The sequence below is a fragment of the Aotus nancymaae genome, unplaced genomic scaffold, assembly GCF_030222135.1.
Source record: "Aotus nancymaae isolate 86718 unplaced genomic scaffold, 86718_ANA_hifiasm-v0.15.2.pri h1tg000003l, whole genome shotgun sequence".
Lineage (NCBI taxonomy): Eukaryota > Metazoa > Chordata > Mammalia > Primates > Aotidae > Aotus > Aotus nancymaae.
This window is the reverse complement of record NW_026988414.1, coordinates 50,952,090-50,978,461: the sequence shown is the minus strand read 5'-3', so window position 1 is coordinate 50,978,461 and position 26,372 is coordinate 50,952,090. Positions and strand designations below refer to the sequence as shown.

Below are 26,372 nucleotides of genomic sequence, written 5' to 3'. Positions count from 1 at the left end.
TGAATCCAGGTTTGAATTTTTATACTCTGTTCTTTATACGCTTGATTTCAGTGAGATGCTGGTTTGTGCCTCTCCTGCTTGTTTTTTCCTGTATATTTTGTCCAACTTATGGGGTGAAAACTTGCATGATGGGTCTTTATTTCTGTTACATATAGCTTGGAATCTATCTTTGCTGTTACTCTGCCAAGGTAGAATAGAGGAGTGAACTGTGACATGAACTCCTATCCTCATTTTGCCATCATGTAACTTTGCCATCTCTTTGGGCCTCAGTTTCATCTTCGGTAAAATAAAGTTGTTAAACTAAATGAAGGTAAGATGTCTTCTGACTCTTAATAAACAATCCCATGATTTTTTGTATATGGTAAACACACAACATGAAATCTACCTTAAAAAATTCCAAGTGTACTATACAGTATTGTTAACCATATGAACATTTTTGTACAGTAGATCTCTAGAACTTTTCATTTTGCATGACTGAAACTATACTTATTGAACAGTAGCTCCCCACTTCTCCCTCCCCCACTGTCTGGCAACCACCGTTCTACTTTCTGCTCTAAGAGTTTGACCACTTTAGATTCTTTGTATAAGTAGAATAATGCAGTATTTTTCCTTCTGTGGCTTATTTCACTTAGCATTGTGTCCTCAAGGTTCATTTAAGTTGATACGATAGAATTTCTTTCTTTTTAAAGACTGAGTAATGCTCCATTGCATGTGTATACCAGACTGGGTTTATCCATTCATCTACTGATGGACATTTAGGTTGTTTCCATCCCTTGACTCTTACGTATAATGTGGAAATGAATGTGGGAATGTGAATATGTCTTCAAAATCCTGATTCCAGTTCTTTTATGTGAACAACCTCGAGATAGATTATAGAGTAGATTTAAAAAAAATTTTTTTGAGGAACCATCATGCTGTTTCCCATAATGGCCACGTGATTTTACATTCCCACCAACAGTGCACAGATGTTCTAATTTCTTCATCCTTGACAACACTTCTTACTATTTTTTTTTTGAAAATGTTAATCCCACGAGGTATGAAGTGACATATCATTATGGTTTTAATTTGTGGTTGGAAAGGATACTTGGTGTGATTTCAGTCTTAAATTACTTAAGACTTGCTTTGTGACCTCACATGTGATCTATCCTAGAGAATGTTCTGTGTGTACCTAAGGGAGAACATGCTGTTGCTGTTGGGTGGAATGTTCTGTGTGTTTGTTAGGACCATTTGGTCTATAGCGTTGTTCAAGTCCTTTGTTTTCTTGTTGATCTTCTGTCTGGATGTTCTATCTATTGTTAAAAATGGGATATTGAAATCTTCTACCATTACCGTATTGCTTTCTGTTTTCCCCTTTGGTTCTATCAGTGGATTGCTTTATATATTTGGGTGCTATGATATTGGTTGCATAGATATGTATATATAATTGTCATATTGTCCTGGTGAACCGACCCCTTTATCATTATATAATGTCCTTCTTTCTCTCTTGTGATGATTTTTGATATGGGCAACTTTGTTGTCTTTTGGTTACCATTTGTATTAAATATCCTTTCACTTTAAGCTGATGTGTGTCCTAGTGGGATCTTATTTGGGTTTTTAAAATCCATTCAGCCACTGTATGCCTTTTGATTGAGCAGTTTAATCCATTTACATTGAAATTAATTAGTGGTAGGAAAGGACTTACTATTGCTGTTTTGTTAATTGTCTTTTTGTCTGTCGTGTTGCATTATTTTGGTCCCATGTTTCTTTTCTTCCTGTCTTCTTTTACATTTCATTGATTTAGTAGTGACACTTTGATTCCTCACTAATTTTTTCTTTTTCTTTTTTTTTCTCCTGAGACAAAGTCTTGCTCTGTTGCCCAGGCTGGAGTACAGTGGCATGATCTTGGCTCACCGGAACCTCTGCCTCCCAGGTTCAAGTGATTCTCCTGCCTCAGCCTCCCAAGTAACTTGGATTACATGTGTGTACCACCAATACCCGGCTAATTTTTGTGTTTCTAATAGAGACGGGATTTTCACCATCTTGGCCAGGCTGGTCTTGAACTCCTGACCTCAAATGATCCACCCACCTTGGCCTCCCAAAGTGCTGGGATTACAGGTGTAATCACCTCACCCAGCCACTCATTTTCTTTTGTGCATGTTGTGTGTGTGTGTGTGTGTGTGTGTGTGTGTGTGTGTGTTGTGGTTGCCATGGGATTTACATCAATATCTAACAATATTTTAAGCTGATAACAAATTACATAAACTTCACTCACATACGTAAACTACTCTTTTACTTCTTCCCCCTTTTTATGTTACCAGTGTCACAAATTACATCTTTTTAATACAGTCCATCCATTTACATGTTTTTTAAGTTATTTATATTTTTGCCTTCTAAACCCTATACCAGAATTAAAAATGATTCACACACCACTGTTACAGTATTACAGGATTCTTTGTTTATATATATTACCAGTAAACTTTATATTTCTATATGCTTTCATGTTGCTATCTGTAGTCCTTCAGTTTTACCTTGCAGACTACTTTTAGTATCTTTTGTAAGGCAGGTTTAGTGGTGATGAACTCTCTCAGCTTTTGTTTATCTGGAAATATCATTAGTTCCCTTTCTTTTCTTGTTTTTTTTTTTTTTTTTTGAGACCGAGTCTTGCTTTGTTACCCAGGCTGGAGTGCAATGGCACAACCTCAGCTTGCTACAACCTCTGCCTCCTGGTTCAAGTGATTCTCATGCCTGCCTCAGCCTCCTAAGTAGCTGAGATTACAGATGTGCACCACCATGCCCAGTTAATTTTTTTTTTTTTTTTTTTTTTTTTTTTTTTTTTTTTTATCAGTATAGGTGGGGTTTCACCATTTTGGCCCAACTGGTCTCGAACTCCTGACCTCAAGTGATCCTCTCGCCTTGGCCTCCCAAAGTGTTGGGATTACAGGCATGAGCCACTGCACCTGACCACTCCTTTATTTTTGAAGGATAGTTACAGTTTTACTGGATATAGTATCCAGTAACTTGGTTGACAGCACCCCTCCACCCACCCTTGCCCACTCCTTTCAGCACTTTGAATGTATTATTTCACTCCCTTCTTGCTGGCAAGGTTTCTGCAGAGAAATCTAGTCATACTCTTACAGGGGCTTCCATAACAGTCCCATGATTCTAAATTAATGTGTTTATTAAGGAACTTGAACTCTAGAGGAAGGAATAGAAAGCATTGAGTCTTAGGAAGCCAGATCTTGAAGTAGTCAATTATAGGATACTTACCAGCTTCTTTTATATTTAAGGTAAAATCTGAGCATTCATTCTTTTTTCTGCCCCTGAAAGGTAGTAGATTCAAGATCAGGAGGATCAAGAGCTGGTAATGACATCTTAAGTAAATAGATATTCCTAAGGAAATAATTATTTAATCAGTAATAATAAAAAATTAGCCCATCCTTTATGCAGACTTCTATCTATATCTGTGTTTTCCTGGTGAAAGAGTCTCTGTTTTATTTTTTCCACTTAATTGGGAACTTAATTTGGGCCTTTATGCCTCGAAAACTGCATTAAGTCTAAAAGATTATTTACTTTAAACATTTCCTACTTTGTTTATTTCTGAACTGGCCAGAGTAAAAGACACACCCTTACATACTGTTTTTAAGGGCCAAGTCTCATAAAGGAACTGTGTACTGTTAGACATAAATACAGTACTTTATTTCTCTCCTGACAGTATAATTACAACATTTGTTTAAAAGTCACACAACTAAATACACTGTTTTATAAAATGTCACTGCATATACTCATTGCCCTTCTAAGAACTAAGAATCTCTCAGCGTGTCTTGGTTGAAATCTTTTAGGAGGGGATAATGCATTGAGATCAGTGTAAGCCAATTTAAGATAACCTTTTGTTTTTAATTAAAATGGGAACTGAAAAGTCAGTTCAAAAATTTGTCTTCTTTCATCTGCGCAAGGTGAGGGTGATAGAATTTCTGTTCCAGTCAAGTCTCTGCACTTGGTAAAACATCATACATTTTGGCTGTCTGTTGTGAGATGGTAGTTATTACGTGCACAGCTTCACAAGCTGTCGTGGTGTATTGTGGTCAGGGTCATTAGTGAATTAATGTTCAACTGTTAATGTCTTGATGGTAGAGTTAAGAGGATATTTTTTCCTTTTTGAAATTGAATTAAAATAGATGTCGTCTAAGTTTAGAAGGAACAGGCTTTTTAAGAATAGAACAGAGAAAATTAACAAATACAGTGGGCCCTTGGTATCAGCTGGCTTTTCATCTGTGGATTCAACCAACTGCAGACAGAACATATTTGGGGAAGAAAATAAAAACAACAATTTAACAATAAAGATAATATGAATAAACAATATAGTATAACAGCTATTTACATAGCATTTACATTGTTTTTAGTCATTATAAGTTGTGTAGAAATGATTTAAAGTATATGGAAGGATGTGCATAGTTTATATACAAATACTATGCTATTTTATGTAAGATACTTGAGCATCTCTGGATTTTTTTATCCATGGGATGAGGTGTGTGCATCTGTGTGCCTGACCGTCCTGGAACCAATTGCTGTAGATACAGAGGAATGACTGCTGGACAACAAACTTTTGAAATGTAGCATATGGAAAATAAAATTTTTTGTCATTACAATTTGTGCTATCATGTTAAGTGCTTTGCTTATAGTAGATATTTACCAAATAATTTTGAAATGAATTTCAAAAAACCATTAAAATATAATTTATATCTCATACAGTTCATCCATTTGAAGTGTACAATTCAATGGTGGCTTTTATTATATTTACAGAGTTTTGTAAACATTACTACAATCAATTTGGGAACATTACATTACCCCAAAAAGAAACCCTATGCCCATAAGATATCACTGCCTGTTTCTCCCTCCCTGACCACCCCCTACTTCTTACTTCCCCTATCGTAGACAACCACAAATCTATTTTCTGTCTCTACAGGTTTGCCTATTCTGGGCATTCTACTTACATAAATGAGATTATACAACATGTGGCCTTTTGTGACTGTTTTTATTTTTCTCTTAGCATAATGTTTTCAAGGTTCATCCATGTTGTAGCATGTGTCAGTACTTCATTTATTTTTATGACTGAGTAATACTCCATTGTATGGTTATACTTCATTTGTTTGTTCATTCGTCAGTTGATGGGCATTGGGTTGTTTCCACTTTTTGGCCATTGTAAATAGTGCTGCTCTGAAAATTCATTTATAAGAGTTTGTGTGGACATATGTGTTTTCTCTTAAGTAGATAACTAGGAATAGAATTGCTAGATCATATGGGAATTCTGAGTTTAACCATTTAAGAAATTGACAGAATGTTTTCTAAAGGGACTGGACTACATTACCACCAGCAGTGTACAAGGGTTCCAGTTTCTTCACACAGTAGGCAACACTTGTTACTGTCCATCTTTTGATAGCTTTTGCATCATGTGTGAGGTGGTATCTCATAGTTTTGATTTGCATTCCAGCATGTCTAATGAAATTGAGCATATTTTCCTGTATTGGCCATTTGTTTATCTTTGGAGAAAAGGTGTATTCAGATCCTTTGCCTTTTTTTTTTTGTTATTAAATTATTGGGTTTTAAGAGTTATTTATATATTCTAGGTACAAATCCCTTATTAGCTATATGGTTTGCAAATATTCTTTCCCATTCTGTGCATTGTCCTTTCACTTTATGGTGTCTTTTGATAGACAAGCATTTTTACGTTGATGAAATTCATTTTTCCTTTTGTGGCTTGTGCTTTTGGTGTCATATCTAAGACAGTTTTGTCTGCCCAATGTCACAAAGACATAATCCTATATTTTCTTCTGAGATGGCTTCTCGCTCTGTCACCCAGGCTGAAGTGTAGTAGTGTGATCTCCGCTCATGGCAACCTCCACCTCCCAGGTTCAAGCGATTGTTCTGCTTTAGCCTCTGGAGTAGCTGGGACTACAGGCACAGCCACCACTCCTTGCTAATTTTTGTATTTTTAGTAGAGACAGTGTTTCACAATATTGGCCAGGCTGGTCTTAAACTCCTGACCTTGTGATCTTCCCGCCTCCGCCTCCAAAAGTGCTAAGATTACAGGCATGAGCCGCTGAGCCCAGCCAATCCGATATTTTCTTGAAGAATTTTATAGTTTTAGCTCTTAACATTTAGTTCTAAAATCCATTTTGAGTTAATTTTTACATGTTGTATGAGAAAGGGATCCAACTCAATTCTTTCACATGTGGATATCCAGTTGTTGAATTCCAACACTGTTCCTCCAAGAGACTCTTCTTTCCTCATTGTTTTTTTCTGGGCATCCTTGTCAAAAACCAGTTGATTATAAATGTAAGTATTCATTTCTGGACTCCTGAATTCTATTTCATTGATTTGTCTTTCTAATTTTATGCCAGTACCATACTGTTGTGATTACAGTAGCTTGGTGGTAAATTTGGAAGTGAGAAGTTTGGGTCCTCAAACTTTGTTTTTCTTTTTCAGGATTATTTTGGATATTTAGGGTTCCTTGCTTTTACACATGCATTTATAATCTTCCTCTCAATTTTTGCAAAGAATCAAGCTGGAATATTGATAAATATTACATTTAATTTCAAGATCAATTTGAGAAATAGTTATGTCTTAACAATATTACGTCTTCTGATCCATGAATGTATTGCTTTTTTCATTTTGTATTATGCATAGAGATTGAAATGAGGACTTGGAGGGAAATTTTTGTCCATTGGCTCCTTTATAGCACACTGACTTTACTTCTTATTGGAGTAACCTAAATGAATATTTAATTATGTGAAATTTTATTGTTTACATATCTTAAGTGTTGGCTATTCATTAGAACTTTAAACCTCATGAAGCAGGATATACCTTTTTATTTTTTTTTGAGACAGAGTCTTGCTCTGTTATTTAGGCTGGAGTGCAGTGGTGCAATAATGGCTCAACACCATGTTGACCTCCTGGTGTCAAGTGATCCTCCCACCTTACCCTCCTAAGTAGCTGGGGCTTCAGGTGTGCAGTACTATGCCCAGCTAATTGTAAAATTTCTTGTAGAGACAGGGTCTTCCTGTGTTGCCCAGGCTGGTCTTGAACTCCTGGACTGAAGCAATGCTCCTGCCTTGGACTCCCAAAGTGCTGGGATTACAAGTGTGAGCCACCATGCCTGGCAAGGCAGGATGGATCTTAACTACTATTATATTTATCAGAAATTATGCCATAGTTGTTCAAGATAAACACTTTTTGACTAGTGTTCGGCAGCTAATTATAAAAATTATAGAATACTAGTGATAGTAGAAATTATCATTAGCAAGTGAAAGCTAACTGATATGTTATGAGTCTTTCAATTTATTCATATTCATATTACTCCTCTCAAAAAAAGAGGTAAATATTCCATTATATATTACTTTTTGGTAAAAAGGCATAATTAATATATATGTGTTTTCCTACTTTTTTTTACTTCAATTTTCTGTGGAACATAATTAATATATTTAAAAAATTCATTTTAGGTGCCAAATCTGATTCCAGTTTTGATGTTCAAATTAGGAAGACCACTGGAACCTATATTATATAATGATATATTGTATACTTTACCTAAGCTTGGTGTTCACAAGGTTAGTATGTTAATTAATTTAGTGGGGGAAAAAAGTGAGTCATGAATAACACATTGAATTCTTTTTGGTATGATGAAATTTTGAGCCCCAAATTTTGCCATAATCGCAATTTCTCTTGTTGAGCCGGGGGTAATATCTAAAGACAAAAGTATTTATTACAATATTTAAGAATTAATTCTTTTAACTTACTTAATATCCAAGTTTTTACTTAAGCTATTCCTGCAATTAGGTCCTTATGTCCCCAGTATTGCTATTTAACCCCTTCAACACTATTTTTCATCCTCTAAGAAGGTGGGTAATATTGAAGCAAGTTATCTTTTCAGTCTTCATTTTATAACAAGGGGTTTAAAAATGCTTTTGGTAACCTTGAGGTTGCCTGCATTTACGTTTATGCAGCTAGAGTTTCTTCAATATTTTCTAGGTGTGTGTAGGACAGATTCTACGAGTAATACAACTGCTTGGAACCACCCCACGACTAAGAGCTTTCACTTTGCGCTTGCTGACATCTTTGTGGGAAAAACAGGTAATTTCAGATACATACCTTAATGAGTATTAAATATATTCCTTTCACTGAAGGAAAATAATAATGTCATATATGGCAGTGCTCTTGTTTAGTGGTATTAATGAGTGGCATCAATGATTGCATTGAAAAATTTTTGATTTATTCTGTTGCATTTGTAATACAGTTAGTTGTGATTGACTTTCAGAGAAATTGAGAATATAAAATTTTATTTCTTTATTTCTGAAATTTATCTTACGATTTGTTTGATAAAGTAATGGAAATATAGTTACAAGTGATTAGAGCCTTTGTAATTAGGGTGAGATTTAGCCACTTTCTTCTTGTTTTATGAAATCAACAGTACGTTGGTCTATAAGAAAATCCCCAGTAATCATAACAGCTGACTTCTCTGCTGATTAGAAGAATTACATTATAATTTGCAATGCAAATGGAGGATTTGGAGGTTAAAATGGCACATAAAAGGAAGGTAATGATTATTAAACTCAAATTGGGAAATTAGCTTTTTTGTAAAATTGCCTTCATAGGACCGGGTCTATCCTGAACTGCAGCGTTGCATGGCCATGTCTGATGTACTTTCTCTTTCGGTGGGCAAGGAAGTCCAATGGGAGAAACTGATTGCAAAAGCAGCCTCAATCAGAGATATATGTAAGCAGAGGTATGATGTCATTAACTCTTGGGAATGGATATCATGATATATTATTTTGTATTTATTTATTTTTAATTGCAAGCAAGAGGCCAGAAAAGATAGGCAGAAGATATATGTATACTAATAATTTTTCAATTTAAATTTTCTGATTATAAAATTTAATAATATTGAACAATAGCTTTGAGAAGTATGTCTTTCCTTTTTGGGTCTAGTCTTGTATCTAGGTTTGTAGGATATTTATATCCTTTTCTTAATAATTTAATGTCGCAGTAAAATGTGATGTTTTCCATTTTTCTGTATATGAATCCCTGAAAACTAAGCAGTAGACTGTAGTCATAAACTGTTCTTTCTTATAGTCTCCCATTGTTTAGGGAGATAAGTAGTTTTAATAGGGAGACTTTATTTGTGACTTACTGCATGGAAGTATTTGTAATTATAACAAGGAAGGAAATGATGATGAATGTTCATGTATGCTATAAGCTTTAAGGAAAACATAAAGAAATTAGGAAGATGATTCTGCTATTCTAGATTATGGATTAATAAATAGGGTGGAGGTGACAAGACTGAAAAACACAAGTCAAGCTCTTCCATATCAATTTTTTTTTCTTGCATGGGGTAAGGCAAAAGTGTATACAGAGGAAATAGACTTGATGCATTTGAAATAGTTGTAATCCTGCAGTTTCTTTTGTTGATTAGGCCACTGTATTAAATTCTTGGTAGCATCATTCACATTTTTGTTAATGACAGCAATGTGAATGCTACTTTTGGAAGTTGTGCAGTAGGTTGGCCTAGATGTTGATAACATGGATGATTCCAGTTTCAAGTAAAGATTGGATCAGAATATATGGAAGCTAAGCCCTAGCAATTTTACCTCTTTTTTAAGCTGCCATCTTTTAGCAAAACAAAAATGACCTTGGTGTCAAAGTTACCAAAAAAATAAAAAAGTTACATGTGTATAACCCAGGAATAGGGAGTTTGAATTTTATTGAGCTATTGGCATGGAAAAAATTTCAGAGATGAAAGTTACCGGCTGACATTCTTATTTTATATAATTAAAGCTGAGGCTCAGGATAGACTGAATATCCGACCAGTTCAGAGTCTACTGATAACTTATTCAGTGTTCTTTAGGGTTCCTGCCTCCAGATCTGTGGGACACTGAATAGAATTCTGACAGGCAATTTCATCAATTTACATTTTGTTAATTAAAGAAAAGTATTATTGAAAAGTAATAAGGAATTCAAGGAATAGACTTGCATAGCTATGAAATTAATTGTATTCTGGGGGTAGCACAATATATGTGGATTAGAAAGGAGAGGAAAGGGAGGAGAATGAGTGAATGAATTTAGCACAGTGCCTGGGATGAGAGAGGAGCTGTCAGTTACAGTTTTTATAATTTTTATCATTATCATTATTGTGATAGGTGTAACCCCCCAGTTACTATTGCTACTACCACAAATCATCATCTTTTCTCAAATTCCTGCTTTCGTAATGAGTATCTGATACCATCAGGCAAGAATAGCTCTATCTTTATTGATAATCTCAATTAGGTAAGTTAGTTACTTTTACTGTTATTATAGCCTTGAGTTTTTCTCAATTTAGACAATAGGATTTGTGATTTAGGTTGAATGAAATTTGTTAAAAAGTATCTTTTTGGGATATTTCTATATAAAAATGAGCATAAAATTATAGCAGAAAATGATCATGATGCACATTTTTGAAGAAACACAAGACATGGTGTTAGTGTTTGAGGCTTACCATTTAGTGGCACAAAGGTATAAAAAATGATGGATGCTTTTTGTTTAGGCAGAAGACCTGGGAGTGATAATTGCTCTTCAGCGTTAATTTTGCTTTTAAACTTTCATTTCTTTTAGGCCATATCAGCATGGTGCAGATATGTTAGCAGCTATTTCTCAGGTATTGAATGAATGCACCAAGCCTGATCAAGCTACTCCAGCAGCATTGGTATTACAAGGTCTTCATGCACTCTGTCAAGCTGAGGTAGGCATTTTTAAATTGCTTTGAGTAATTTTGAAGAAAATCTTTAAAAGGGCAGAGTCGGTACAGGGATGTAAGATTAGATTCAAATAACTGAAAGTCTGAGTATTCATTCCCAGAGATTTTTTTTTTCCTTGGAAAAGTTAAGCAAGTCCTACTTTACAGTTCTTTCTAGAAGCGAATCTTGAAACATCCAGTCATGTAGGCATTCTCTAGAGATGAAAGAAAACCAGACTTCAGGTTTTTCTTTGTTCTTACTTATTTTTTTTATGACGAAAGGGAAAGTTATGCCTATAGGAGAACTCTAGAATATATTTGCTTCTTAATTTTGTGTTTAGAGAGCTTTAGAAGCAGGTGAGGTAAAGAAATTGTTGTGGGCCAGTGACACTTTTATAGCTAACCAAAATTATTGTTTGCTAAAAGATTGAGAAAGAACCATTCATTCCTAGTGATTGGATTGAATAGGGTGGGTAAATGAAAAATTGCATGGTGGCATGCACCTGTCATCCCAGCACTTGAAAGTCTGAGGTAGGAAGATTGAGGCTGCAGTGAGCCATGATTGCACCACTGCATTCCAGCCTGGATGACAGAGGAAGACCCTGTCTGAAACAAACAAACAAAAAGGCAGATTTTAGCTACTCTGGTCACAAAAATGGTAACTGTGTAAGATGATAGATATATTAGTTTGCTCCACTATCATAGCCATTTTACTCTCTCTATGTATTCCATGACATTATGTTGTAAATCTCAAATATAAGCAGTAGAATATATATATAGAAATTGATGGACGTTGGGATTGTTGCTATTTTTGGCTATTTTGAATATTGCTGCTATGAACATTTGTGTACAAGTGTTTGCAGGGATACATATTTTCATTTTGGGAGGTAAATCTCTTGAAGTGGGATTGGTGGGTCATATGGTAACTATATTTAACCATTTGAGGAACTGCCAGACTATTTTCCAAAGTGGCTGTGCCATTTTACATTTGTACCAGCAGTGTAGGGAAGATTCAGATTTCTCCACATCCTCACCAACACTTTCTTTTTTAAAGAAAGTAATTTTATTTATTTTTTACAATTTTGATTTTCATTTTAAGTTCTGGGGTACCTGTGCATGATGTGCTGGTGTGTTACATAGGTAAATGATTGCCATGGTGGTTTACTGCACCTGTCAAGCCATCACCTAAGTATTAAACCCAAAATGCAGAAGCTATTTTTTCTAATGCTCTCCCCCTCCCCACCCCATCCTTTGACAGTTCCTGGGGTATGCTGTTCCCCTCCCTGTGTCCATGTGTTCTCATTGTTCAGCTCCCACTTATAATTGAGAACATGCTGTATTTGGTTTTCTGTTCCTGTGTTAGTTTGCTGAGGATAATGTCTTCCAGCTCCGTCCATGTCCCTGCAAAAGACATGATCTCATTCCTTTTTATGGCTGCATAGTATTCCAGTGTATATATACCACATTTTCTTTATCTGGTCTATCATTGATGGGCATTTGGGGTTGATTCTGTTTGCTATTGTGAATATGTGCGCATGTGTCTTTGTAATAGAAATATTTATATTCCTCTGGGTGTATACTCAGTAATGAAATTGCTGGGTCAGATGGTATTTCTGGTTCTAGATCTTTGAGGAATTGCCACACCATCTTCCACAATGGTTGGACTAATTTACATTTCCACCAACAGTGTAAAAGTGTTCCTGTTTCTACATAACTTGACCAGCATTTGTCTTTTTAATAATCGCCATTCTGACTGGCATGAGATGGTATATCATTGTGGTTTTGATGTGCATTTCTCTAATGATCAGTGATGTTAATACAAAAACTTACTACCTTTTTTTTTTTTTTTAAACTATGGTCATCCTAATGAGTGTGAAGTGTTATCCTGTGTAGTTTCCATTTGCATTTCCCCAGTGACTAATAATATTGAATGTCTTTTCCTATTATTTTTGGCCACTTCTATTACCTTTGTGGAGAAATGGCTATTAAGATCTTTTGAATATTTTCTTCTCTATTGCTTTTAACTTCCCTGATTAGCCAGGTTGCATTTTATTTCTATAGGAATGAGTAAAAGAATTCTCTCCTGATTCTTCTAAGTAAAGGATACTAGAAAACATGAATTTAGTTTGTGTGCCTTTCACTACAGAGGGAGCTTATCAAACCATAGGAGAGATCAGATGAACATTATGCTCTTCTTTCCTACTTTGTTCACATACAACATGTTCCTTATTTTTATATGAAATTAGCACACTGCTTTCAGCTGGAAAACTGCTAGAGATGATTTGATAATATTTGTAGCAGCAGTAGTAAGTATCTCTTGATTTACTGAGTACTTTCTATGAAGTTAACATTATATACTACAGTCATTATATTTATTATTTAATTCTTACAATTGGAAAATCCAGTTGCAACAGGTACTGCTTTTTTCTGAGAGATTGACAAAAGTTGAATAATTGCCCAAGTTTATACAACTAAAACTTAGTAGTCAAGACCCAAACCCAGGTCTGTCTTACTACAGTTTTTATTAAGCTAAAATTCACTTGCTGTCATTATATGTTTTTGGTGGTTGTGTTTGTGTTCAGTTGATCTTGTCATGTGCTATTCGAGAAATCTTTTTTTGAGAATAATCCTTGGGCTTTTGTTCTATCCTTCTCCATTTCCTTTGCGATTGGTTAATGTATAAGGTTTTGGATTATTAAGCCTTTGCCTAAAGATCTTAATGAAAAAGATGTTTTGAGCTAAAGTATATTAATTTTTAGTGTTTTACTGATTGCATATTACATTTTATATTTTAAAGGTGTGTTGAAGTGTTTTTATCCCATTTCCAAAGATGTTAGGTTTTTAAAGCATCACATTTACTTTTAGTAATGAAAAAAATATCACTCATTATTCTCTCACAAAGCTGTTTTCATATCCCTTTTCATTGTGTTTTCTTTACACATTATTTCACAGAGTTTCTGTGTTCTTTAATTAGTTTACATTTTGCTAGAAAGATTTTCTTAGGTGGTGACATATTTTAATGGCTTACTTTCATTGAATGAAAATATAAGTAATCAAATGATTCATTTTGATTGAATGTTTAAGTTGCCTCCCATTTTTCTCTCTTATTTATCTATTTATTGAGATGGGGTCTTGCTCTGACACCCAAGCTGGAGTGCGGTGGTGTGGTCATGGTCCCCAGCAGCCTCTATCTCTGGGTGCAGGAGATCCTCCCACCTAAGACTCCCGAGTAGCTGGGACTAAAGGTGCATGCCACCATATCTGGCTAACTTACTTTTTGTAGAGACAGGGTCTCAGTATGTTGATCAGGCTGGTTGTCTTAAACTCCTTGGCTCAAGCAGTCCTCTCACCTTGGACTCCCAAAGTGCTGAGATTATAGCGATGATAATCTCATGCCTGGCCTATGAGTAGTTCTAAAGGATGTTTTTGAAATTGATCTTATTGACTAGGGATCTTATTTAAAGCTTTAAAGCAATTATTCTTTGCTTTTTTTGGACATCTTTTTCTTTTAAAAGAGGATGAAGTTGTCGTTGTGTTATTCTAGAGGTATGTGAGTTGATGGTTGTAAGTATACTAGGGATCCTCTTTATATCATAATCTTGTAAAGATTACTGTCTATTCCAGAAGATGTTCAGATAGAAGGGCTGACAGCCTTTCAGCAGTGTTCAGCCTAGTTTTCATTTATTCATTCTTTGGTAAGCAGAGATGGTGAGGAGAGCAAGGGAAAACAAGTTGGCACAGGTTTGCCTTCAAACCCTGTCTGTTGCAACAACAAACATGAGGTAAAGATTTCTGTGGGTAGGACAGAAAGTGTGTTAATCTTAAAATAAAAATATTAAAAACTTGAACCAGGCTGTGCAAGGATCTCTGCATTTAAAGATTTATGAGTCATTTTTGACCTTCTAGGAGCTCACAGTCTGGTAGAGGAGACATGGTAATAAGTATACTACCTGTATTTAAAATTTAGAAATCATTCAAAGGAGAGATAGAAGACATATAAACAGAACATTTCAGAACTCGAGCAGCATCCTCAGGTAGCAGAAGGAAAGATTAGGAACTAGAGGGAAGAGGCTCAATAGCTCACATATGTGTTTCTTTTTTCTTTATATATTCTGTGATATTGAGATATAATTCACAAATATAAAGTTCACCTATCTATAGTGCATAATTAAGTGACTTTTTGAATAGAGTTTTGAAAACCTTACTAAAATCAATTTTAAAACATTTTTCATTACCTCAAAAAGAAACCCACATCCCTTAGGGATTGAACCCCAATCCTCCTATACCTCCCAGCCTTAGGGAACTATTAATCTACTTTTTGTCTGCATAGATACGCCTATTCTGGACACTTTGTATGGAGTCATACAGTATATTGCCTTTTATGTTTGGCTTTTCAAGTAGCATAATGTTTTCAAGGTTCATTCTTGTGGCTACATGTATTAATACTTTTTATGGTGTCTTTTTAGGGTTGAGTAATATTGTATTATATGACTGTATCAGTTAACAAACATTGGCTTGTTTCCATTTTTTTGGCTATTATGAACAATGGTGCTATGAGCCTTCATGTATAAGCTTTTGTGTAGGCATATGTTTCATCCTTTTTTGGTATATATCTAAGAGTGGAATTGCTGGATCATACATTAATTCTCTGTTTAACTGTTTTGAGGCATGCCAGACTGTTTTCCAAAGTAGCAGTACGTTTAACGTTCTCTCCAGCATATGCTTTTCTTCCGTTCTCCCCAAATAAGGCAGATACTCCTGGGTAGGCATTGCCACTGAAGCTTTATTAGCTGTTAACTTCATTTTTTTTTTCATTTTTCGTTTTTGTATATAGGAGGTGTATATAGTTATGAGGGTACATGAGATGTTTTGTATATAGGAGGTGTATATATTTATGAGGGTACATGAGATGTTTTGATACAGGCATGCAACATGAAACAAGTACATCATGGGGAATGGGGTATCCATCCCCTCAAGCATTTATCCTTTGAGTTACAATCTAATTACACTCTTTAAGTTATTTTAAAACGTACAATTGAGTTATTATTGACAATAGTCACTCAATTGTGCTATAAAATACTTGATCTTACTCATTCTATTTTTTCTTTGTACCCACTAACCATCCCTGCCTTTCTGCCAGTCCTCTACTACCCTCCCAGCCTCTGACAAGCATTGTTCTACTCTCTATGTAACCTTCAGTCTCATTCAAAACTAAAATGTAGATGATGTGGATAATCATTTAAAAATAAGAATACAATTGTTTATACTCTTCCCTAAAGGAGGGTTACCAGGAAAGAGGACCTTTTCTGGTTAGTTGCTTCTTCTAACTTTCTCTGCGGTATTATTGCCTTGCTGTTCAAAATGATTTCATTATCTACCCTTGGCAGAATGTGAGCCTTTGTTTTAATAGGTGCCATCTTTTTTAAAAAAAAAAATTTATTGTGTATACTTACGGTTTGCAGTATGACGTTATGGGATACATATAGGTAGTAAATGGTTACTGTAGTTGAACAAATTAACGTAACTATCATCTCATATAGTTAACTTTTTATGATAAGAACAGCTCAAACCTACTTAAGAAATCTGCTTAACATATATCCCTAATACAACACAATTTTATTAACTTTAGTCCTTATTTTGTACATTAGAGTTCTAGACTTGTTCATGCTACATATATTCCTCTGTATTCTTTAACCTATATCTCCCCATTTCCTTACCATAACCCTACTCTCTGTCATACCCCTGGTAATCACTGGTTTATCTTCTATTTCTGTATATTTCGCTTTTAAAAAAAGATTTTACATACAAGTTAGATAATTGCAATAGTTTTCTTTCTATGTCTGGCTTATTTCACTTAGCATAATGCCCTCTAGTCTCGTTCATGGTGTGGCAAATGGCAGGACCTCCATTTTTAATAATATTCCATTGTTAATATATATTATGTTTTCTTTATTCATTCATTCCTAAGTGGACACTTAGGTTGTTTCCATATTTTGGCCAATGTGAATAATGCTTTAATAAACATGAGAGTGCAGGTAACTTTATAAGGCCATGGTATCTTTATGAGGTAGTGACTAATGAACGTGGGAATGCAAATGTCTTTACAAAGTTGTATATGCTCCTTTGTGTATATACCCAGACGAGGGATGGCTAGGTCATATGGTAGTTTTATTTTTAGTTTCTTTAAGAACTTCTGTACTATTTTCTGTAATGGCTGTACCAGTCTGCATTCCCACCGATAGTGGAATAGGGTTCCCTTTTTGCATACCTTTGCCAACATTTATTATCTCTTAGGTTTTTGATAATAGTAGTCCTAAAGGGTGTGAGGTGATATCTCATAGTGGTTTTAATTTGAACTTCTCTCATGATTAGTGATGTTGAGCAATAGGTACCATCTTTCAGGAGTAACTCATAGCAGTCCTTAATGGTTTAATGTTTATTATGATAAGGATGTTTGTCCTAGTATAAAAACCACTAACATTTATATACATAAAAGTTTAAAAACTTGTTGCTTATTTTCTTTATTATAGGATTAATATTTTTAAAATTAATTCCAATATTAACTAAAGATAAACATACAAATATCTACCTTCTCTTGATAAGACAGGAAGCTCTCCTAGTACCTAGCCTGCTTTTCTACATGGTGGTCACTGCTTTTCTAAATGGCAGTTAGAAGGTTCCTTTAGATGAGTGTGTTTTCTAATTTGGTGCAGTTCTTTAGGCTTGTAGATTTACATCATCTGCCTAACCCAAGTAGTCCTTGAAAGTGTGTTCTTTATTTTATCATTACAAATAACTTACATGTGATCTCAATTTGTCTTTGTAACAACTCTCTCTTCAACTTCCCAAATTGCTCTTCAAAAAAAAAGTTGTATGATTTACCAGTAAACATATAGAAAAATGTCAGCATCACTGGTCATCGGGAAATGTGTACACCATTGAATCAATGACAGTACTAAATATTGGACAATGTATGAAGTAATTGGATATCTCATATATTGTTGGCAGGAATGTAAAATATACAACTACTGTGGAAAAGCATTGTGCAGTTTCTTGTAAATATGAACATAAATCTACCTGATGATCCAGCATTTCCACTTCTAGATACTTACCCAAGTAAATGAAAACATGATCAAGTAAAAGACTTGTATGGAATGTTCATTTCAGCTTTGTTAAGGATAGCATATTTGAAAACAACTCAATTTTCTTTATTCAGGAATACTGTGCAGCCATTAAAAGGAACAAGAGCATGTCCTTTGCAGGGTCATGGTTGGAACTGGAAGCCATTATCCTTAGTAAACTAACACAGGAACAGAAAACCAAACACTGCATGTTCTCGCTTATAAGTGGGAGCTGAACAATGAGAACACATGGACACTTAGAGGGGAACAACACACACTGGGGCCTGTTGTGGGGGAGGGGCAGGGAGAGCATATGGAAGAATAGCTAATGTATGTTGGGCTTAATACTGAGGTAATGGGTTGATCTGTGGAGCAAGCATGGCACACATTTACTTACGTAACAAACCTACCCATCCTGCATGTATACCTTGGAACATCACACAGTGGGGCCTGTAGGGGGGTGGGGGGCTAGGGGAGGGATAGCATTAGGAGAAATACCTAACATAGGTGATGGGTTGATGGGTGTGCAAACCACCATGGCACGTATATACCTATGTAACAAACCTGCACGTTCTGCACATGTATCCCAGAACTTAAAGTAAAATGATAAGACATTGAAGAAAAAAGAAAATAACTTTGAATATCCATTATCTGGTCAATGGGTTAAACAAATTGTTATATATTTGTATAGTAGAATACTGCTAGCAGTAAAAAGGAATGGACCACTGCTACTTGCGACAACACAGATATATCCTGAAAACATGTTCAGTCAAAGAAACCAAACACAAAGGAGTCCGTATACTATGTGATTTCTTCCTTATGAACTTCAGGAATAGGCAGAACTAATCTATGTAGATAGAAATCAGAGTAGTGGTTGTCTTGGGTGGGAGTAGTGAGATAAATAGAAAGGGACAGAGGGAAATTTTCTGGACTGTGGTTTGAATTTGCACCATCCAGTATAATAGCTGTTAGCCATATAATGGCTGGTGATCACTTGAACTATGGCTAATCCCAACTGTGATGTGCTATGCATGTAAAATATATAACCTTAGTATGAAAAAGTAAAACCTAATTGATAATGTTTTAAAAATTGATTGCATATTGAAGTGAGAATTTTTGGATGTATTGTGTCAAATAAAATATATTTAAAATAAGTTTACCTTTTTTACTTTTAGATGTGGTGACTAGAAAATTTAAAAGGATACATGTGACTCACATTATATTTCCTTGGTCTCTATTTTAATCGAGGTGGTAATTATACCTTTATACCTGTATTTATACCTTTATACCTGTATTTATATACTTGTCAGGATTTATCAAACTATATAATTAAGATCTATTCTTTTTACAGTATGTTTTTCTACTTCAGTAAAACAAAACTATAAAAGCTACCTTTTTTTTCATGCCATGGACCATGTTTGGGATTTGGTGTACATTATATCCTATATTAAAGTTCATAATAATTTTGTAATGTAGGTGATGTTTACTAATGGGTTTAGAAAGTCTAAGTAACATACCCAAATTAACATGGAAATATGTGGTAACATGGAGATTTGGAGATACCATTTCATTTGACTATAATTCTTGTGGTTTTGCATTTGTATCATGTTGCCTTACTAATTGTGATGAAAGTGTGAGTATACTTCAGGAACAATTTAAATTTTACTGTCAGCCATTGACTGATTTCTCAACCTGTGCTCCATATGGGGTGAATGAGTCATAATATTTCTGAAAGATAATTCTCTAACTGCATAGGAATCAAGTAACATTGCTGCTGATGTTTTAAGGAGAAAAAGAATGTTCAGTCTAAACAAATTGTCCAGGGTTGGAAAAGAAACATAGGATGTGCTGAAATTAAAATCAATACATTGTACTGAAAAAGAGAGATCATTAACTTAACATTTTGTCTCCTAAAGTCTTGAGATGGGAATGTGAGGCAGTGCTAGTCCTGTGTTTTCCTAATCAGCTGTGAGTCTGGTGTAGCAAAAATTAATAGGCGTTGCAGGAACATGAAAAAAAACTCTTTCATCTAGCCCAGTTCCAAGAGGGTGTTATATTTTCAAAGCCAAGCATTGTACAATTGAGCAATAGATAAGTGGGGCGGGGAGGTGGGGGCGCCTTTCCTGGGGATTCTTGACCGCTAGAAGAGTTCATTTTAGGCCATTTGTCACGGCAGTGATTTCCCCGGAAATACCCTGTGCCAAGGTTATGTTTTGGCTATTCTATCCCCTTTTATTTATTTACTTTCTGAAATCATGGTGGAAGATAGTTGTCCCTGCCCTCTCTCACCATCATAACCCTTTGTCTAGGGGCTCCTTTGGAGCACCATGGGGTGGGAATGATTTTCAATGGGACTCAGCAGGTTTGGAAGGTTTTAGGGAGTTAGTGTGATATAAGAATGGCCAATAGAAATCGTACATTTTGTTTAAGCATTTTTTAGCGTGGTAAATATAATTTAATATGGAAATGTGATCTATTGTCTGGTGGCAGGTTTTCTCAGCTGTGTACAGTAAGGCTTCTGTTGCCTACTGTGAATTCGGTATTTATTACACTCTGGAATCTCTTTTGTTGTTCTTATGTTTTGTTTGTGGGACTTTTAAAGGTGGATTGCCTGTCTAACCTTGTAGAAGAATTTATTAAATTTAATTTGCTATGCATTAGAGAATGAATTTGTTGGTCTTTTTGAACAGCATTCTATGTTACTTGTAGTTGGGGCTTTTTTTTTTTTTTTTTTTTATTGGTGCCTTCAGTTCTTCCTGGGCATGAAAACTCTTTTTGTACGTTTGTTGAATCTATTTCCATGCTGAGCTTTTTATATACTACACAATGACTCTTTGCAGTTGAAAGTTGTAGTTTGGTCTTATGTTTAACTTTAAAAGGACAGCAGGAACTTACCTTTTATTAGCATTCACTTTGTCACCCTGCAAGTAGGTTTTTAAGTATGGTTTTTAATTATTGAAATGTTAACTGACTGTGTTATGTTTGTGTAATAGAATACCATTCAGTACACATAAATCATGTATGAAATGTATAGAGAAATAAAAAGGTTTGTTGCTTAAAAAGAAAATAATTATGTTAACTTCTTTAATTTTTTTTTTTTAAAGAAAACATTTGGAGATCATGGAAAGTTGAGTGCTATATCCAGACTTATAATAGGAAAATTTTAAATGGAGTTCTTAATATTTTACCCTTTAGAATTTTTGCTTCTCTCCAGTCCCCTTTTCTCTGCTCTCTGCCCTTTAGCATTCCCGTATTTGTTATGATCATTTAAGACACTTTACTCTGAAAACTTACAATCTCAACTTTTGAAGTTGCTATACTACATTTAGGATCTCCATTGCCCCCTGTACTTCATTTTTATCCATTTTGGGGGTTTATTTTGTGTCCCAAGGCTTTTTGTATGAAAAGTTTTCTCACTTGAATCGAAATCATGGTCTCTGAGGATTATTAGCTGACGTGAGTAGTCTGTGACCGAACCTGAAGGCTATTCAGGGTGTCCAGCCGTGAGTTTCCGGCTCTCAGTCGCAAACCGAGGGCATTCTTTAAAAGATCAAACGAGTTGGACACTGGGAGGGTTTTAATGATGCCAGTTAACATCAGAGGAGCTGGGCTTAGTGGTTGCAAATTGTGCTCATCTGAATAAATGCCACTGAGCTGGAAATAATGACATGACTAAAATGATGGTAATTGTGTGCTGTTTAGCCACTCCGCTGAATAAAATATGTTGGTTTAAGCTTATTTAAGGGGTAGGTTTTTTTTTGGGGGGGTGGGGGTAAATGGGGACAGGGAGTGTAGAGAGGGAATCACTGAAGGAGGGCAGTAGACTAAATGACGTTAATGTTTTGAAAAGGGTTTGGAGCTTGAAAGCTGATTGGAAGCATTATTTTTGCACAAGAAAGTAATAATGCTTCCATTGTTACCTAAATTAGGTCTGTTTTTAAAAGCATTTTATTCAGCATGTACTTGCAATTGATCTAGAATTAAACTTTTATAAACAATGGTGTTATTTGTTGGACTTAAACTCATTTCTATGCTGTGTAAACATCTCCATAAGAACAGAAATATCCCACCTTTTCTATGACTAGGATAAAATACCATGAAGAGACTCATTTCTAAAAACTCTAGTTATTCCAAATTAGACTTAACCTTGATTAGCTGAATAAAATACCTATATTAAAGTTGTTAGTGAATAAAATTAACTTGCTTAAGGGACATTTGGAATTAAGGCAGCAAGACTGGTAAGTCTTTTCATAGGTATATTGTTTATCAGAAAGCCTCATTAGCATGCATGTAAGCCCTGAAATTGTATTTAAACAATGCAACATACATATTTTCTTTTAAAAGTTGTTTATTTTTAAGTTTTAGAAACTTGATTGTTGAAGGAAAGGATTTCTTAGAGTTTGTGGACTGTACTATGGGTTGGAGGTCATTCTAAAGCCTTTTTCATGTTTTGAGTATACATTAGTCATCTTTTGTGATTTAGATGACATATAGGTTCTGTTTTCTGTTTTGTGTTCTTTTTTTTTTAATTTTGAGCTTTATTAAAAGCTGGACTTATTCCTTTTCACAATATCCTTGTGGAATGTATTACGCCTTAGATTCTACATTCAGCAGTAATGAGTAAGATGTTCTCTGAGGGACTATACTTTTTGCTTCAGAGCCATGGCATACCGCCTATACTTATGTAAATTGTCATTTGAGCAATTTACTTGCTTAAAGAATTGACAAGGTCATATGACTTTGATCTGAAATCAAACAAAATGATGTCATTGACCCTATTTCATTTATGCTACACTTGTAACCTCAGTCGGAGTGGATTTTCTTTCTATTTCACTTGTTTGGCTCAAGTACTGGACTTCACAGAAAAGTGATTGGCAGTGACTTCTACTATGTAGAGTAGGATCTTCAAAAGTTTATAGACAGCTTAGGCTACTGAGTCCAGACCTCTAGAGATAAAGCCTAGACTCTTTTTTTTTTTTTTTTCAGTTCCCCATGACTTTGATGTTTAGTGAAGTTTGGGACCATCGTTAAGAACATCGATATCTAAAGTGATTTATGTGTATTTATCTTTTATGTTTAAAAGAGAGAGAAATTAAGCTTTACTAATATTTAATGTATGGATTGGTGGTTTCCTTACTTGCTCTTATATCAGAGGATTGCATGTTATGTACAGTAACCAGGTACTCTGAAGGAAGAATGGAGAATTCCAAAGTAAAGATTGGTTGTAGCACCATCTCTCTGTTAGAATATGGCAGTCTATAGGAGTGTATGTGTACTAGTTACATGATTTTATATTGTGTATGTATATAGGTATGTGTGTGAGTGTGTGTGCTTCCATCACTTTGTTAGCCACGCTTGTTCCAGGTGTGGATTGTTGTAAGGTTTGTGTGAGGCATTGTTAACCTTGACTTTGTGGAATTTCTTTTCTTTCTTTCTTTATTATTTTGAGACTAGGTCTCCTGTTGTTGCCCAGGCTGGAGTGCAGTGGCACTGCAACCTCTGCTTCTGGGCTCAAACAATCTTTCTGCTATGGCCTTCCAAGTAGCTGGAACTACAGGTGTGCACCCCATGCCTAATTTTTTTTGTATTTTTTGTAGAGACTGGGTTTGCCATATTGCCCAGGGTGGTCTCGAACTCCTGAGCTCAAATGTCCCGCCCACTTAGGCCTCTCAAAGTGCTGAGATTACAGGGGTGAGCCACCGCACCTGGACTGAATTTCTTTATTCTTTATGGTTATGCTTAAGCACAACTCCACACAAAAGTTCTTTGCCTTTTTCTTGAACCATGCAATCACTTTTAAAAAAAATTTTTAGTATTTAGGGGCACATAGTATGTGTATATATTTAGGAGTTACATGAAGTATTTTGACATAGGCATACAATATATAATAATGACATCAGGGTTAATGGAGGTATCCATCACTTCAAGCATTTATTATTTCTTTGTGTTATTAATATTCCAATTATACTCTTAGTTATTTTAAAGTATGCAATAAATTACTGACTGTAGTTACCCTGTACTATCAAATACTAGACCTTATTCATTGTATCTAACTATATTTTTGTATTCATTAATCATTCCCACTCCTCACCACCATCTGCCCTTCCCAGCCTGTGTTAAGCATCCTTCTACTTTCTATCTCCATGGGTTCAATTCTTTTAATTTTTAGCTCCCACAATTGAGTGAGAACATGTGTAGTCTTTCTATATCTGGCTTATTTCACTTGATATTCTCCCATTCCATCCATATTATTGTAAATGACAGGATTTCACTCTTTTTTATGGCTGAATAGTATTTCGTTGTGTGTAAGTACAACATTTTCTTTATCCATTTGTCTGTTGTTAGACACTTGAATTGCTTACAAATCCTGGCTGTTGAAATTGTGCTGCAATAAACATGGGAGTAAAGATATCTCTTCTATGTAACTGATTTTCTTTCTTTTGAATATACACTGAGCAGTAGGGTTGCTGGATCATATGTTAGTTCTGTTTTTACTTTGTGGAGGAACATCCCTATTGTTCTTCATAACAGCTGTACTAATTTACATTCCCAGCAACAGTGTATGAGTGTTCTTCTTTCTCCACGTTCTTGCCAGCATTCTTTATTGGCTATCTTTTGGATATCATCCTATCTCATCTAGGGTAAGATTATATCTCATTGTAGTTTTGATTTGTATTTCTTTGCTGATCAGTGACTTTGTGCACATTTTCATATACCTGTTTGCCATTTGTATGCCTTTTTTTTAGAAGTGTATATTCAGACTTTTGGTCATTTTTTAATTGAATTATTAGATTCTTTTCCAATTAAGTTGTTTGAGCCCCTTATATATTCTGGCTATTAGTTCCTTGTCAGATGGATAGTTTACAAATATTTTCTCTCATTTTGTGAGTTGTCTTCACTTCGTTGATTGTTTCTAAAAGTCCAGACCAATGTCCTGGAGTATTTCTCCATTTTTTTAAAAAAATATAAGTCTTCAATCCATTTTGATTTGATTTTTTTTTTTTTTTTTTTTTGAGATGGAGTTTTGTTCTTGTTGCCCAGGCTGGAGTGCAATGGCGCATTCTTGGCTCACTGCAACCTTTGCCCTCCAGGTTCAAGCAATTTTCCTGCATCAGCCTCCTAAGTAGCTGGGATTACAGTCGCCTGCCACCATGCCTGGCTAATTTTTATATTTTTAATGGAGACAGAGTTTTACTATGTTGGCTAGGCTGGTCTCGATCTCTTGACCTCAAGTGATCCACCTGCCTTTGCCTCCCAAAGTGATGTTATTACAGGTGTGAGTCACCACACCTGGCCCTGATTTCAGTTTTTTATATGCTGAAAGATAAGAGTCAAGTTTAATTTTTCTGCATAGGATTATCCAGTTTTCCCAGCACTATTTATTGATGTGACTGTCTTTTCCCCAGTGTATGTTTTTGGCATCTTTGCCAAAAAGGAGTTCACTGTAGATGTATGGATTTATTTCTGGCTACTACATTCTATTCCATTGGTCTTTGTGTTTGTTTTTATGCCAGCGTCGTGCTTTTTTGGTTACTATAGCTCTGCATATAATTTGAAGTCAGGTAATATGATTCCTCCAGTTTGTTGTTTTTGCTCAGGATGGTTTTGACTATTCTGGGTCTCTAGTGATTCTATATAAATTTTAGGATGATGTTTCCTATTTATCTGAAGAATGTCTTTGTTATTTTGATAGGGATTGCTTCAAGTAATATGGACATTTTAACTATATTGATTCTTCCAATTTATGAGCATGGAATATCTTTCCATTTTAGTGTGTATGTGTGTGTTCTCTTCCATTTCTCTCATTAATGCTTTATAGTGTTCATTGTAGAGATCTTTTACTTCTTTAGTTAAGTTTATCCCTAGGTATTTAATTTTATTAGTAGGTATTATAAGTGGAATTACTTTCTTGGTTTCTTTTTCAGATTATTCGCTCTTGGCATGTAAAAATATTACTGATTTTTAAAGGTTGATTGTTTTTATTCTGTAAGTTTCCTGAATTTATTTGTCCTAATGTTTTTTGGTGAAGTCTTTAGAGTTTTCAAAATATAAGATCGTATCAACTTCAATAGGATAATTTGACTTCTTCACTTCTAATTTGGATACCCTTTCTTTTTCTTGTCTAATTGCTCTAGCTAGGACTTCAGTTCTGTGTTGAATAACAGTAGTGAAAATGGGCATCCTTAGTCCTGTTCCAGATTGTAGAGGACAAGATTTCAGCTTTTCCCTTTCAGTATGATACTAGATGTGGGTCTGTCTTATATGGCTTTTATTATGTTGAGGTATGTTCCATCTATACCCAGTTTTTTGAGGGTTTTATCATGAAGGGATGCTGGTGTTGAATTGTACTGAATGCTTTTCCAGCATCAACTGAAATGATCATATGATTTTTGTGCTTTCTTCTATTGACATGTTATAGCACATTGATTTGCATATGTTGAACCATCCTTGCATTCCTGGGATGAATATCACTTGGTCAGGATGAATGATCTTTTTAACATCTTGTTGAATTT

At 35.0% G+C, this 26,372-nt stretch overlaps 1 protein-coding gene across 9 annotated transcripts in view; it reads left to right on the top strand.

The window, feature by feature from the left end:
* The window catches only part of FOCAD (focadhesin), a 315,851-nt gene that overhangs the window by 127,533 nt on the left and 161,946 nt on the right, over nucleotides 1-26,372 (top strand). For 8 of the 9 annotated variants that reach the window (XR_010344245.1, XM_012449997.2, XM_012449998.2 and 5 more), the window contains 4 exons: nucleotides 7,476-7,580; nucleotides 8,002-8,103; nucleotides 8,625-8,755; nucleotides 10,618-10,744. The exons of the other annotated variant lie outside the window; for it this stretch is intronic. Coding sequence is in view for 7 of the 8 variants with exons in the window: in XM_012449997.2 (XP_012305420.2) it covers nucleotides 7,476-7,580; nucleotides 8,002-8,103; nucleotides 8,625-8,755; nucleotides 10,618-10,744 (465 nt within the window). In the remaining variant the exon portion in view is untranslated. The remainder of the gene's footprint in view (nucleotides 1-7,475; nucleotides 7,581-8,001; nucleotides 8,104-8,624; nucleotides 8,756-10,617; nucleotides 10,745-26,372) is intronic. 9 annotated transcript variants of the gene reach the window in all.